Genomic DNA, 14,615 nt, shown 5'->3' with positions numbered 1-14,615 from the left:
AGAAACGTTGCTGCCTATCCCTCGCCCTTCCTTAGTCGCCTTTTACGACATCCACGTGAAAGGAGGGGATGACCTATTCTATGCTAGGACCACACCATCAAATTCAGGGTAATTGAATATTATTGCTCGTTTTTTGCCAGTTGGTCAATGTAAGTATATTGTACATATAAGGTTGTATAAAATTGTATTACCTATAGATGATATAAAGAGTCATAGACATTAGGTACCTATGTGAGGTCTGTGTTATTATTGTTCTATCTATGAACAGACAGAGTTAACTACTTCCTTTAATTCATCTGTTTTATCACTTAAAAAAACAGAATGTGCTACCTCTTCCTTTCCTGCGGGTATCGTAAGAGACGACTACGGGAATTTAATCGTCGAATGGTGGGCAGTGTCCTTCTTAAAACATCAACAAAGCCTAAGTGACTTCTGGCAAAATCCCCCCTTATAGGGGAGGACTACGTTCATCAGTGGACAGTGAACGGTTGATATGATGATGATAATAGTGATATTAATATAAAACTCATTATCATAGTAGGTATAGAAAATTGTGGAGAAAGTAGTGACGGTAATTAGGTAATGTGACGAAAATTGGCAGAGAAAATAATTATAAAGAAAAACAAATGCCGCATACGAGATCTTTAATAAAATATTTCACCAGCCCCTAGATCTTAGTTATTACCTACCTATTTCAAACATTTCTATATATAAAAAAAATTCTACAGGATAAAGAGATCATTAAGTAAAATATTTCATTAACTCTTAATTCACATCAACTAGGTAACCTATAAGTATCAAACAAAACCATATGATGACAGTTTTAGAATTTATGTGATAGCAATCGTATTTTCTTTATAAACTTATATAATATTTGAGAAATTATAAACAACTGAATGCCATTTACGTACTATCTATAGGTAATTCTGCTATTCTAAATAAATTATACAGAAACACATTTTTTTCCGTAAGTTCAGATCGCATGAAAGTGTCAACTACATTTTAATAACGTGTTCTTTACTAGGCACTATTTTTTTCAATTGACACACCATATTTCTTACAAAAGCTTGTTTCTGTAGTGCTATTGCATGAGATTATAATATTGAATATTTTTACAAATACTTAATTATAATTATAATACTATTTGGTTTCCAATACTGAGTTCGCTTTAGTGTGAACATTCATTATACCGTTTTGAAATGCTACCTACGTAAAGTTTCCTAAAATTGACTCTACGTTGTTGAAGATGATGTTATATTTAGTAAGAATATTTAAAGCTTTCGGTCATCTATTTTCCTTTATTAAGTACTTCATTTAGTATTCCCCTCCATAAAACTCAGTAGAACATTTTATACTCATATGATGCCATTTATTGAGACTTTAGTGCTGTTTCAACTAACATAGAAAAAAAAACATTATATGAGTACTGTCTAATACTTTTTAAATAATTAAAAATGTTTAGTTTGCACCGTTTTTATATAATGTTAAACTTCAATCAAGCAGAGTTATTTGCGATGTATGTACACTAGTACTTTGTAACCATTGAAAAAATTGATTAATAGTACTTAGGTAAAGTTGTTACAAGATCTAATATTTATGCAATAATCATATTCTTACTTAGAAGAAGCCGCTCAAGTGAACTCTGCAATTTTAATGGAACACAATTGACAAACACAAATGACAACATAAAACACGCTACCTATACTATTGTCGATGTTGTATCTTTATTTAATCCTTATGTACAATTTCAACAATTAATTTAAATAGGTATAATGAATAAGCAACTCTTATTATTAGTATTATGTACTTATATACAATATCACAACCCTCGTGACTTTGTCGAGGGGGACTCATTTATCAAAATTGTGCACACTATGTAAACTCGAAAGCATTTTTTTTTACATCAACAAAGATTATGTTTGTGTGGTCGTAAGGGGCTAAATACATGCGATAAGTATCTACAAATTTCATATTAGGTTCACAAAAATATCATATTTAATATTTATTATATGTTCACACAATTTCAAGTCAGATGCTTATCATGGTCTTTAGCACCGAAATTCGTCAAAAAAGTCACAGTTATGGATCTGACGTAAAACATCTCAAAGGGTTAATAAATTGATAAGTTATATAAACATATTTTTTTACAGACATCAAAAGTACCTATGTGGATTCCATTTAATACCTACTTTTTTTTTTAAATAAAATAGTCCTACTTATTGTAATTTAATCACTATTATTGTACTAATTACTTACAAACGGGACAATTAACATACATTCCCATTAGCATGTTTCATAAACAATTAATCTAAGTAACAATTTAACATCTCGTTCCACATTATTATCAAAGCTTTATTATAGCTAATTATTTTAATATCAAACATGCTGACGTCAAATTGCCAATGACAGAGAATTTAAAAAGTACTGAATACCTACATACATTAAGACAGGTATACATGTATGCCGAAAATATTAGCAGAACAAAAAACTAAAACGAAAAAGTAATATAATAGTCAATAACCTACCGACATACTTGACTACAACTGCATACCTAACTACTCTCCGACCCAAGTAATTTTTTAGTCAAAGCTAAAAGTCGTTCGTCGTAAAATTCGACCAAAACCTTGCTTTATACCACGCATTCGGTATCTTTAAATCTTAGAACTTAGAAACTGACTAAGTATTCCTTAACATCTTAATATAAAATATAATATAATGTATTGACTAGACTGGATCGAATCGACAGCCCTAAATCTCTGAAGTTTTCAAATTTAGGTTTCGTTTGTTTAAAAATACTTAATTTTCATTGGATCAAAGGAATCATTCAATCAAAGGAAAGCGGCCTAGAGATTATAGACATCAGAAGTCATTATCCTCACACGAACAGTAGTACTTGACTTTCAATTCAAGTAGACTTGTACAATATAAATACTGTTAATACTTAATACATACATGTCTATCACGCCGGTCTTCTATTGGGATAGGCAGAAACAATAGAAAGCTAAATGCTTATATATTAATACATCTCTTGCTTATTCTTATAACAATTACGCAGTGCGTAGCGTTTGACAATTAGTATCCCTTAAGGAGCGACGAGCTACATCAAACTCTACGTTTATGCTTTCGCTTTCAGTGGTTAATCTTATTGTTTTAATTTTGTTTCGACTTTGGCTAAAGTTTTAGACCAAAAACTCGTAATTGTATGTACTTATTAAAAACATTATATTACTCATATATTCTTGCAATAATAAATCAACCAAATACTGTTAATATTAAGAAATTGTTGGAAACATATTATGTAACGCAATTTCATCCCAATATAAGCAAAAAGTTTATATATAGAAAACGTAGATGAGAATAGAAATCATTACTATGACTGGGTCGCTATGATACCGTTGCGGAAAATGCGATATTTATATATCACTCTTAGCTTTGACTAAAATTATAATATATTTTTTTACTATGTACCTATCTAAACTGTCGTATATTTTTACCCATTTTCCTTTTCACATTTTAGGCCTAGATATGTTAGTGTTGGATAGGCCGGATGCTACAAAACTTTATGTTCATTACAGTCACAAATTTTTTTCTTAATCAAATTTTGTAACAAACTGTAATGAATATGTTCAATATATTTAAAACTATTATCTATGTAGGTATAGAAATTCTGAATTACCTTGAAAGTTGAAATTTCGTTGGTTAACTAATATGGCTAACTTTCAAAATTGGCAAATTGGCACTATAACATTTTAGATCATGTGATTATTAAAGGCGTCTTGCTGATAAAGGCCACTGACCATAAATAAACATCAAATACATTGCAAAATATATTGTTTAAAATACAAAGAAGTACGATAAGGAATACCACAGAAAAAATATTTTATCTATGATATTTTTTTTTTATGTAATTTAGAATGGTAAACAAGTTGACGGCCCACCTGATACAAAATGGCAAACATCTCCTATAAACATGAACAGTACCATGGATGTCGATGTCATGATACCTTTCTTACGTACTTATATGTAATCAATAAATCTTAATTAAGTATTTATCAAAGTAGACGTCTTTCCGGATCATCTTTTCGTCTAATAACTTTAATAATGACTTTTTGTTTTATAAACCAGAATATTTTATTTTATTTAGGACGTATTGTCCTATGGGGTTTGTAATGGTAATTTGATTGACGGTAATATGTACTTGTACATACGATTGTAAATATCTACAGTAAAAACTGCAGTACAAACATAAAATAAGTACTCTTGTTAAGAAGGTATTTTGTTCTATTATCTATGGTTTGAATTATGTATTCTATTAAAAAATCATAAATATTAAAAGTACTTAATATAGTATGTATGTATGTATATAGCAATTTTCATAACGTAACACCACACGCAATATAGCTAATACAATTCTAGTAATGACATTTAAAATTACACTCTAAATTGCCCTACTTAAATCATAAAATATATACCCATCTACATTATATTGTGGGCAAATTTTTTTTAGTATTGTCATTGGCAACAATTGCTGTCCAAAATTAACAAAATACCTAAGTATACCATATTGATAAATAACCATATTAGCGTCATTAGAGTATTTACAACAGCATATAAAAATAATTTATCCAATAATTAAATTATATATTTAATATAAACAGGAGCAGTTTACATTCAAATTAAAATTTGCTCAAAAACTCTAAGACATAAGAGGAGAAAATAGTTCACTCTATTATCAATTACAGATTATTTTCATTTTAATTAATAGTATCAATATATTTCTTAGACATTCAATTTATTTCAATTATGTCAGTATTAATTTAAGGTTTGTTTACACACAATTAAATTACAATTAACGCGCTTTTAAGTCAATTTATTAGAGCTAATTTAATGAACTACACAAATTCACAGCACTCATTAGAAAGTGTTTGTTTAAAACTTTCATGTTATCATTTATATTCACTTTACTCTAAGGTTCTATACTTCAGAAGTGGTAACCTGTCGGGGTCACCACGACGGGGTACTCAGGTGTTGTCGTCGGAGGATTCGTCTGAAGAGGAACTAGTGAGGAGTGTGGACGCCATAGTCAGTTGACGAATGAATGGTTCTCGTGGCAGGCTTTGCTGGCCAAGCGGTAGCCGTCTGACTCCCATACGCTCGCTTTCTGGTAAAGATTTGCTGCATTTTTCCTCTGTGATAGCGTCACGAGATAATGATCTATAAACGATAAATTACAAATTAGTGTCTTATACAGAACATTAACGTATTTTATGAACTCAATAATAACAAAATTTTTTGTTGTCTCTAATTTATGTTATTATATATATATTGATGTTTTTTTTTTCTATATTAGATAAAACAATAAAAATGTAATTGTACAAAAAATCCTTACTAACATAAATGTGAAAGTGAGTTCGTTTGTTTGTTACCAGTTGACGCCTCGACATTATAACCAATAGCTATGAAATTTATTATACACAGTATATGAGATGGAGAAGGATATAGGGCTTTTATGCCAATACAATCCTGTACGAGGATAAAGAAGCGGTACAAGTTAATAATTATATGAAAAGTGGTGTCTTTATCATACCATATCAGCCGTTAATTTTCCACTGCTGAACATGGGCCTTCCTCTATTGGGATGTCTTGCAATTAGACATTGGTAATATTTTAAGAGGGATCCTGCTGCCCATCCCTCGACAATTAATTTCCTTTAGTCGCTTTTAAGACACCCACGGGAAAGGAAAGAAAACACACATTAATTAAGTACAGTTACTTACCCAGTTAACTCCAACATGGATCCCCTCCTACATTGTCCCCGATGCGGACCTTGCATTATGCTGGCAGGGCGAGAGGATGCACCCAATGGGTCTGAGTGTGCTACGTCCTCCATCAGCAGCACCGAAGGACCTCCAAGGCTCGTACTCCTCTTCGATAGTAAGCTAGGCCCTTGGCGTATTTGCCCTGTACTCTCGCCTTTGTTAGAAGATGTTTCTCCCTTACTACTTTCCCCTCTACTCCCTCCGTCAGAATCTGACGCTCCAGCCTCCATTGCGCCCTGCGTCGAACCAGAGCTCTCTCTTCGGAAGAGACCTATGATAGATTTCGGATGTTTTGGCTTCTCTATACCACCTATGTGTGGGTGATGATAATGGAGGTATTTTTACATAGGAGAGGAAGGGAGAGAAGAGAAAAAAATTAAATGAGAATATGTTGGTAAAATGTTACATATGGATAAATTTATCAAACAGTGCAGGATGTGAAATAAATTATTATCGATATATCTAAATAAAGATATTATATAAACTTACTTATCAGTAAATACGCTATTATAATGTTTATGAAAATTTATAAATGTAAACTATAAAATGATTAGGGTATAAAATACAGCGGAGCTAATGGACAAGCATTTTTCATTAAATTAGACATCATGCATCAAAACAAATATATTAATTCTAATAACACTTTAGAGCGTAATATTTCTTCATAATTTAGAGTAATAACATTTAATAATAGATCTACATTCAGTTATCTAAAAGGTATAGTAGAATAGATTTATAACGAAACTGCAGAATTAAGTACTTGTATTTTAATCACGTTACAAGCAGGATTAAATAGGTTTTCAGGTATATTTCAACTCTCAATTCAACAAAAGCTATATTAACATTACAATAAAGATTCATGATATTTTTTTTATTATTTTTTACACTTTAAGTTGGTAGTTTACTTACGCAAAACACTTAAGTCGTAAAACAGGTCGTTGAAATATGTTTTTGGGTATATTTAATGTGCAATATGTAACGCTAAATTGGTTACATAACATTATAATATACTGTTTTTTTTAAACATATTCATTGTGTCCATTTTATACTCAGTAGTCAATGAAGTATATAAAAAAAAACAAACAAAAATTATTAGCAGAAGCATCTAACACATGTTTTAACATGATGCAATATTCCCACAATACTATTTTGTTATGCTTGACAATAAGCTTATATTCACCTAGAAAAGTGGCTGAGGGTGAGCTGTAAGCAAGATATTCTTTGTTGGATGCCCACGACGGAAATTCTGATTGTTTGAGTGCGCCGGAGCCCTCTGCCTCCTCCCGTTTCCATGGCAACATGGTCTCGGTTGCCGTAGGGGTGGCGACGCGCGCTGTTTCCGCCACTGTCATATACGTGTCTGTAATTGAGATAATTCCTTTTGTTTTTATTATAGGAATGTACAGGGAGGGACTCCTTAATTATAAAAGTATGAGTAAGATTGTGAGACTGAGGGCGATTCCTTTAAGCGAAATGAGTGAGGTTGCTAATGTTTGTATTCTCACAAATTTAATAAAAACAATTAAATAAAACGTTATAATAAAAATGGCAGACATGGTGGACGAAGGTGGCTTTAAGCAAAGTGAAAGAAGGTCGCAAGGTTTATAATGTCTTAAACTGTTTATATCTTTTATAATGATGGCTCAAAAAACTTTTTAAATTATATCATAAGACTCAACAGCTATGTACTTGATTAGTATGTTTTTTTATACTACTGAGGTGTCAAATAAGCATACGGCCACTTATGATAAGTGGTTACCGTAGCCTATGAACGCCTGCAGTACCAGGGGCATTACGTGCGTGTTGTCGATCCTGATGAAACCTCTTTTTTGAGGAACCCCATGTTGTAGTCTCTTGGAAAACCTCGACAGGGAGCTTATTCCATAATGTGAGCGTTCGTGGAAGGAAACATCTCTGAAACCGAGCTATTTATTGATCATTATGTATTACCGTTTTCATCCGACATTCTTCTCTCGTCTTCTTCAAGGATGTCTTCATTGGGCACTAAAACATAAAAATAGTATTCACTTATCTAATAAGTTTAATTAAAATATTAAGTTAATCGAATTACATATTTTGACAATGAAATGTTTTTGCAAGTGTGGTATAATTAAGTAATGATTTTCAAATGTTTTCTTCAATTGATATGATCAGACTGAAATGATTTAATGTGTACAAACAAATTAATATAAATAATACATGCGGTACTTACGTTTACATAAATTATACTTAAGATATTGTTATGAACCTACGACACAGACAACCATATTATAAAAACTAATATAGATATTATAGTATTTGAACAACAATTAATTTTGACTATGTTATTATATACATCTAAACACTTGGATATCTACATAATGAATAAACACACACATATAAAGTAACTATACAAGTAACATAACAGATATATTTGTTATGAAAGCTTTAGACCAATATTAGTAGTTGTCTTCGTCATAGATATGAACTTAAATCTAATAAGCAGTGGATTTATATTAGATTGATTCACATAGCGAAAACATATACATGTATATTAAATACTAATGTAAACGTAGAAATTAACAAATAAGTAATAGTATGTGTTTAATAGTGTAACATGCAATTTTAGTATCTTGTTAAAGTGTGAAGTAGGTACCTTTTTTAGCGCCTGATGAAATACTGTCTGACATATGTTAACAACTCGTATGACTAATCAAGAGAGAACTGTGAACTATTCGTGATAAATAAGTAAATAATGTTATAAACTATAATAATATGCAATATAGTGTTGACATTAGATTAGACAACTGAAAGTGCCTAGGATAATATTATAATGAATATTTATATAATATTATTTTTGTGAATATCCAAAGTGCTAATATCTACTAACTCTACATATCTTTATTCTGCTATTAGCGTATCTATTGAAATTATAATGTGCCTTTTATTCTATTCTACTGCAGGTGTTAAAATTATAAACATTTGGATTTCAAACTATATTATTTGCAATGTAAAGAAAATGTTTATTTGTAGTACTTGAAGTTTAACTCAGTCTCCAATACGTCAAAGCAAAGAAGGTTTTTCTTCATGTATATGATATATAGTACCATATAGAGAAATTCACTTCACTGATAGTTTACTAAATTTATTGAAGAGCAGCAGTGTAATAACAAAATTATTAGAATTTCAAATCTATAAGTACTTGAATTGTTTGAGTAACATTTTTATAATCGCAAATTTAATGAAACATGATCTAGTACGACATAGAATGTAAAGTGAATTGATTCTCTCAGATCATCAGACGCAGTAGGCAATGACAAATTAAGTTTAGTTTTCAATAAACACATACCAAAGTTATACGTGGATCTGTCCCTTCTCCACGGTAAGGATTTCTCAACAGCTGTCGGCAGTATCTCTTCGGGTGTTTTAGCGTATTGCTTTACAATTCTCGCTTTCAAAGGATTGAATCCAGGTAGATTAGCCAACTGGTTTAAAAGCGAACTACTATTCTCTTTATGCGAGGACGTCGGACTGACTTCTTTATATCCAGCTTAACATCGCCAGTTGTCGAGATTATCGTTAGTTTTGCGGTGCCACATGAAGTTGCCAGAAGGGAAGAAAATGACAATCAAACAAACAATATTAACAAGCAGAAATGAAGAGCAGATACACGGGAACCGGGAGCGACTGACATTGTGGAGTCTAGCGGACTTACGAAAATGTGTTAAGAGACAGATTTTCAAAAGTATATAGCTTAATACGGAGCTGCCTCGGGGTAAGCAATTAGCAAAAAACGATGCGTGACTTTTACTAATGTGTAATAATTAATATTTTAAACATATAACTCTTATTGTACTTCATGGCCAAATATATTCGCATTATGGAGTATAATATTTTTAATTCGTTATCAATTTGATTAAATTTTTAACAGAAAGTAGAAGCAGTACCGTACAAAGTTAAAACAAAAGCACGTTTTTGAAAAATTGTACAAAAATAGTAAAGATTACATATAGAAGATTAGAAATTCATAACATGCCACCACAAATACGTATCAGCACATTCTCACAGTTGGTAGCCACCAGACCCAGGTCCCGGCAAATTAAATTACCATTGTATTAATAACGCTGGTATTCAATTATATTAAAGTTCACCATTTGATTAATGTTAAAATCTGAAGTGCAAATTAAGTGAAAGTACATTTTGTCCACAACATCTAATACTGTTTGGATTTGAATGAATCTGAAACTTTTATTAATATTATTGTTATATTAATTATAATGACTACTAAAGTCATTAATTCTGCATTTTCTCAGTTTATGTTAGTCAATCATTGTTTCAAATTACGTCCCTATTAATTAAAATGTGTGTAGAACCAATATCATCTGATTCCTTTAATCTGAAAAACAGATCAATAGCCTGTATCTTGATATAGATACTTTAATTATATTTAATTTAATCAGAAGCATGCATTTATTAGAACCAGACGATTCGATATTCAATTCCAAACGTAATGTCACACAGGGTGTCATGCAGAATACCTACGCGGAGATTTGGCAGTAAATGTAATACCGCCGTCATCACCTTCCCGGCGCGGCTCACGTTCCTCACAGTCCTCTTGTAGCACCTCGTCTATGTAGTCTGTAACACACCCCTCAAATTGACATAGCTGTTGCATAGTTGCAACTGAACTAAGTGTAGATATAACTATATTGTCTAGATTCAATGAACCTACTTATTACCTATTTATATCATTGTAGGATAGTGATTTTAAATATCACTTATAATTAATTGCTGTTCAATATACAATTACAATAATCGCAACATGCACTACAAATCAAAATCTCGTGTTATAATGTGATTTTAATTTACGCAAGTGGGTTTCAGAAATTTTTATATCGCTAGTGTAAGAACAAAGCTTGTGTGCTCTGCAAAAAAATTTAACAATGATATTATATAATTAAAACAAAACAATTTGGACCCACACGTGCATGCGATCGACACTCGTGATATTAAAAAAGTATAAAATAAGTACCTAATCTATAATACTTTTTTTTACCGTGCGTGAACTGTTTGGCCGAACCGTTTTGCTGGAATTCTGGGAAAGTGACATGGTTTTTGCCATCCTGCAAACATACGATATTCAATTGATGAGTAATCAATAAAAGTAGTAACGCAATTTTATAAATAATTCTAAGATATTACTTTATTAACCTGATAACAAAGTTTGTCACGTAAGAATCTACTTAGGTTAGGCATTTACTTATGCATGATACACCTTACCTGCTTTCCACGTTTACTGCGTTTATGGTGATGCTTCCGATCGCCAACCCGCCGCCGTATATTCATGTGGGTTTTGTAGTTCACCTGCTGAATGCCGAGGTCCCTATCATTTACAGCATGGCGACTGTAGCTCAGACGTCGATGCTGTGAAAAATTGGGAAGATCTTTGAGTACTCCTAACTTAATCGTATATGAGACATGAAAAAAACAAAGTCCTGGATGTTTGATAATTATTAATTACAATATAGTGGTGCTTACACGTCTGAATGGTTTGCACAATTCCTCAGCTAACAAGTGGTGAATTTTGGCATCGGTTAAATCTTTCTTCGATGGATTATACTCCAATTCTTGCATGTCTATATTCCATGTTGAAGAGTCCAGTTGGCTGAAGCTTGGACTGGAAAAACAAAAAGTTTTTAAGTATTCTTATTAGATAATATTACCATTATTCTACATTTCCAACCGACTTCAAAAAGAAGGTGATTCTCAATTCGGTTGTATTTTTTTTTTATTTTTGTTGCTTTATAGTTCCATCGGTTGTAAACCGATTTGGAAAATTATTTTATCAGAAAAGATAAACTTACAAATTGGTCCTATAGAACTCTTAACAAAATTGGTTCCGTAGTTTAATTTTTAAAATAAAATAACTGATTTAGCCGCAATTGAAGTCTTTTTTTTTTTTGTAAAACAAAATCCTTAATTATTATTTATAATATTTTCAGTATGTACAATTTGTCAATATGAATATTGACAAATTTGATATTAAACAGTTAACTTGATACTCAAGGAATGAATTATGTGTTGACGTGACGTTCATGAAATTATGTTGACATCTTTTATCGTAAATTTAACAGACGACTCCTTATTGTTCTCGAGGTAGATATAAATAGAAGAAAATATACCTTCCATTGAAATTCGCATTGGTATAGTTCTTAAATATAGCTGACATCGATTCGGCACCAGATATGTTGCCAATAGTAGAAGCATTTCTTTGCATATATTCTATAGCATCTTTCATAGCTAATTTTGAGTACGTCTCCAAAATTTTTGGTTCTGCGCCCTATAATTGAGTAAAATAAATTAATGTGTATCGTAAACATATCAGACTAATATGTTTCTATAACTTTTAAATTAGTCGAAATTTTCTTACTGTTTATTAAGAGAGCGTTAAGTAATAAATTAGAATAATTTAGTCTTACCTGATAATTTCTAAGCAAAAACGGCCTAATAAAACGATTATCAAATCTCTTGAATTTGTCACGCATGTGGTGATTTCCGTGTTTACCTAAAATATCCTCTATACCTGCCATCAGGTGGTCCATAAACTAAAAATAAAATAATATTCTTAGTAATATATAGTGTCATATTATTATTATATTGTAAAGGAAATTCCATTGCCTTATAAAATAAAAAAATAAAAAATGTTGCGTATTTCCGCTTACCCTTTCATGTATTCTTTCATTCATGGTCGGTTTCCTCTTTTCTGCTGTTTTGACATTTAGTATTTTGACTAAGGGTTTTATTGTGATGCCCTGTATAAATACTGTGAAGTATATTACTGCTATAGTAGTAGTGACGAACATAGGTTGGAGTTTCACCACTTCTGGGTCTATTAATAGCACCAATGCAAAAGCGACTGCGCCTCGGAGACCTAACAAAAATATTTTATTAAACGTTAAATTATAAATAGTATGATTTGAAGAATCATATAAAAAATATAAATACTCTCTATAGTCCTCTATAAGTGACGCATTTGATCAGAGCATGTTGTATTATAAATATTATTATCGATTTAAGAAATTAAATCTTACCTCCGTATGACATAACAAATTTTTCGACCCTATTTAGTTTGTGCAATCGAAACTTATTAGCTACTGCGCTAAATATATACACGCCTGTAACAAAAACATGAAATGTTTGAAATTTATAAAAGTAAAAATGTATTTAAATATTATACCTATATGAGTACTAACTCATAAAGTGAACTTTTTCGTTCGTTTTGGATAAAGTTTCAGATAACAGAAATATATTCAATTAAAAATTCATTAATACAGACTTTGTAACAAATAACACTTTATAAATAAATTATAGATTAGTTGCGAGAAAACTTCACTGTGGCATGTAGCGAAATAATAGTATGTACAGATGTTGTTTTAGTAGCTACATTTCTAAGAAGGGTACGGAAAAGGAACATTTGTATCATATCTAACACGTAATAGGATTACGACGAGCTTCAAACATTTACATTGGATCTATTATATTTCCTATGGTTTATCCATACGACTCAAAGGTATTCCACCAACTTAATTCGATTGTATATTTTACGTATATGAGTGTAGGCTTTTTATTTTAAACAAATTTTGATAGGTAGTTAATTCTTTTTCTAATGAAAATCAGCAATCATTTTTCCCTTACCTATAATCCGAAAGATTGAGCAGAAAACAATGGTGAGTAACACAAACCACGTGTTCCAATCGTGGTTATTGTTCACGGTGGCGACACCGAGGAACATAAAGATGATAGTCTCCGATGAGGACGAGAGCATCTTCATCGTGTATTTGATCGTGGTGTGAGATTTGTGCGATATGTTTGCCTCGACGTAATTCTTCATTGTAATACCACAAAATGTTATCCTGAAATGAATCGCCTCGCAGATAAATGAAATGACCATTATTACATTAATTATATATGTTAGGTATTGTTAGCTTTTGTAGCAGTAATTTCTATGTGACATTTGAATATTACATAATGCAATAAGAGCAGGTAGTATTGTGAAAAATATTAAGTGCATAGATTGATTCGCAGTCTTTTTTCTATTATTTATAAATTTTATTAGTATCAAAATCTTTTACGTAGTTAATAAAATTAAGCGAACAACGAAACGGACACATGTGTACAGACTTATTTTACACTATTTATATATATTCACTCATATTAGGGTTTAATTGACTAGATGAAATCTATACCTAAATTTAGAACTTAATAATAAACAAAATTATATAACAATACTTACGCCAGTATCCCACTCATATGGAACATTTCAGCGTTTAAATACGCTAAATATGCCATGACGAAAATAAAAATGGGCTCAATGACACGGACCTCATGGGTGAACCGTGTAACAAGTCCTGTGGCGAAACCCCAGACAACACCAATGCAGGTGCCTCCCACTGCGACTACCAGAAAAGAGGCCAAACCAGCTAGGAAGTCGGTGTACATTAGGCGAGACGGGCCCATTTCTCTGTAGAAATATGATTTAATACTAACACATGTATTATATTTTTAATAGTAGATTGAATCGTATTATAATTGTATTGTAAAATTTTTATTGTACATAATTTATATTAGACACATTAAAAAGATACAATGGCGGACTTATCCCATAGGATCTCTTACAGTCAACCTTTGAGAAGCTGAAAGAAAACTATAGAATGTTAATTTTAAATATATTTGTATCTGATTTATTGAATTAATCATTTTATAATTATTTTTTTGAAACTATTATTTATGTAATAGAACGACTAAAACTTTTCAGTT

At 31.2% G+C, this 14,615-nt stretch overlaps 1 protein-coding gene across 12 annotated transcripts in view; it reads right to left on the bottom strand.

The window, feature by feature from the left end:
• Positions 1-627: 627 nt before the first annotated feature.
• Positions 628-14,615, bottom strand: part of LOC113521168 (sodium/hydrogen exchanger 3) — a 51,830-nt gene continuing 37,842 nt past the window's right edge. For 6 of the 12 annotated variants that reach the window (XM_031912755.2, XM_031912757.2, XM_031912754.2 and 3 more), the window contains exons 6-20: positions 14,092-14,319; positions 13,494-13,711; positions 12,890-12,973; positions 12,521-12,729; positions 12,278-12,403; positions 11,981-12,138; positions 11,337-11,475; positions 11,079-11,222; positions 10,831-10,921; positions 10,341-10,436; positions 9,148-9,348; positions 7,770-7,823; positions 7,000-7,179; positions 5,778-6,129; positions 628-5,214 (exon numbers count right to left, since the gene is read on the bottom strand). In XM_031912755.2, the coding sequence (XP_031768615.1) occupies positions 5,022-5,214; positions 5,778-6,129; positions 7,000-7,179; positions 7,770-7,823; positions 9,148-9,348; positions 10,341-10,436; positions 10,831-10,921; positions 11,079-11,222; positions 11,337-11,475; positions 11,981-12,138; positions 12,278-12,403; positions 12,521-12,729; positions 12,890-12,973; positions 13,494-13,711; positions 14,092-14,319 (2,473 nt within the window). In that variant the 3' untranslated portion in view covers positions 628-5,021. The remainder of the gene's footprint in view (positions 5,215-5,777; positions 6,130-6,999; positions 7,180-7,769; positions 7,824-9,147; positions 9,349-10,340; positions 10,437-10,830; positions 10,922-11,078; positions 11,223-11,336; positions 11,476-11,980; positions 12,139-12,277; positions 12,404-12,520; positions 12,730-12,889; positions 12,974-13,493; positions 13,712-14,091; positions 14,320-14,615) is intronic. The other 6 variants (XM_031912762.2, XM_031912761.2, XM_031912763.2 and 3 more) reach the window with 6 other exon arrangements.

This window comes from Galleria mellonella, unplaced genomic scaffold (assembly GCF_026898425.1).
Source record: "Galleria mellonella isolate WM207_F2 unplaced genomic scaffold, CSIRO_AGI_GalMel_v1 utg55, whole genome shotgun sequence".
NCBI lineage: Eukaryota > Metazoa > Arthropoda > Insecta > Lepidoptera > Pyralidae > Galleria > Galleria mellonella.
The sequence above is the reverse complement of the archived record's forward strand: the minus strand, read 5'-3'. Positions and strand labels throughout refer to the sequence as shown.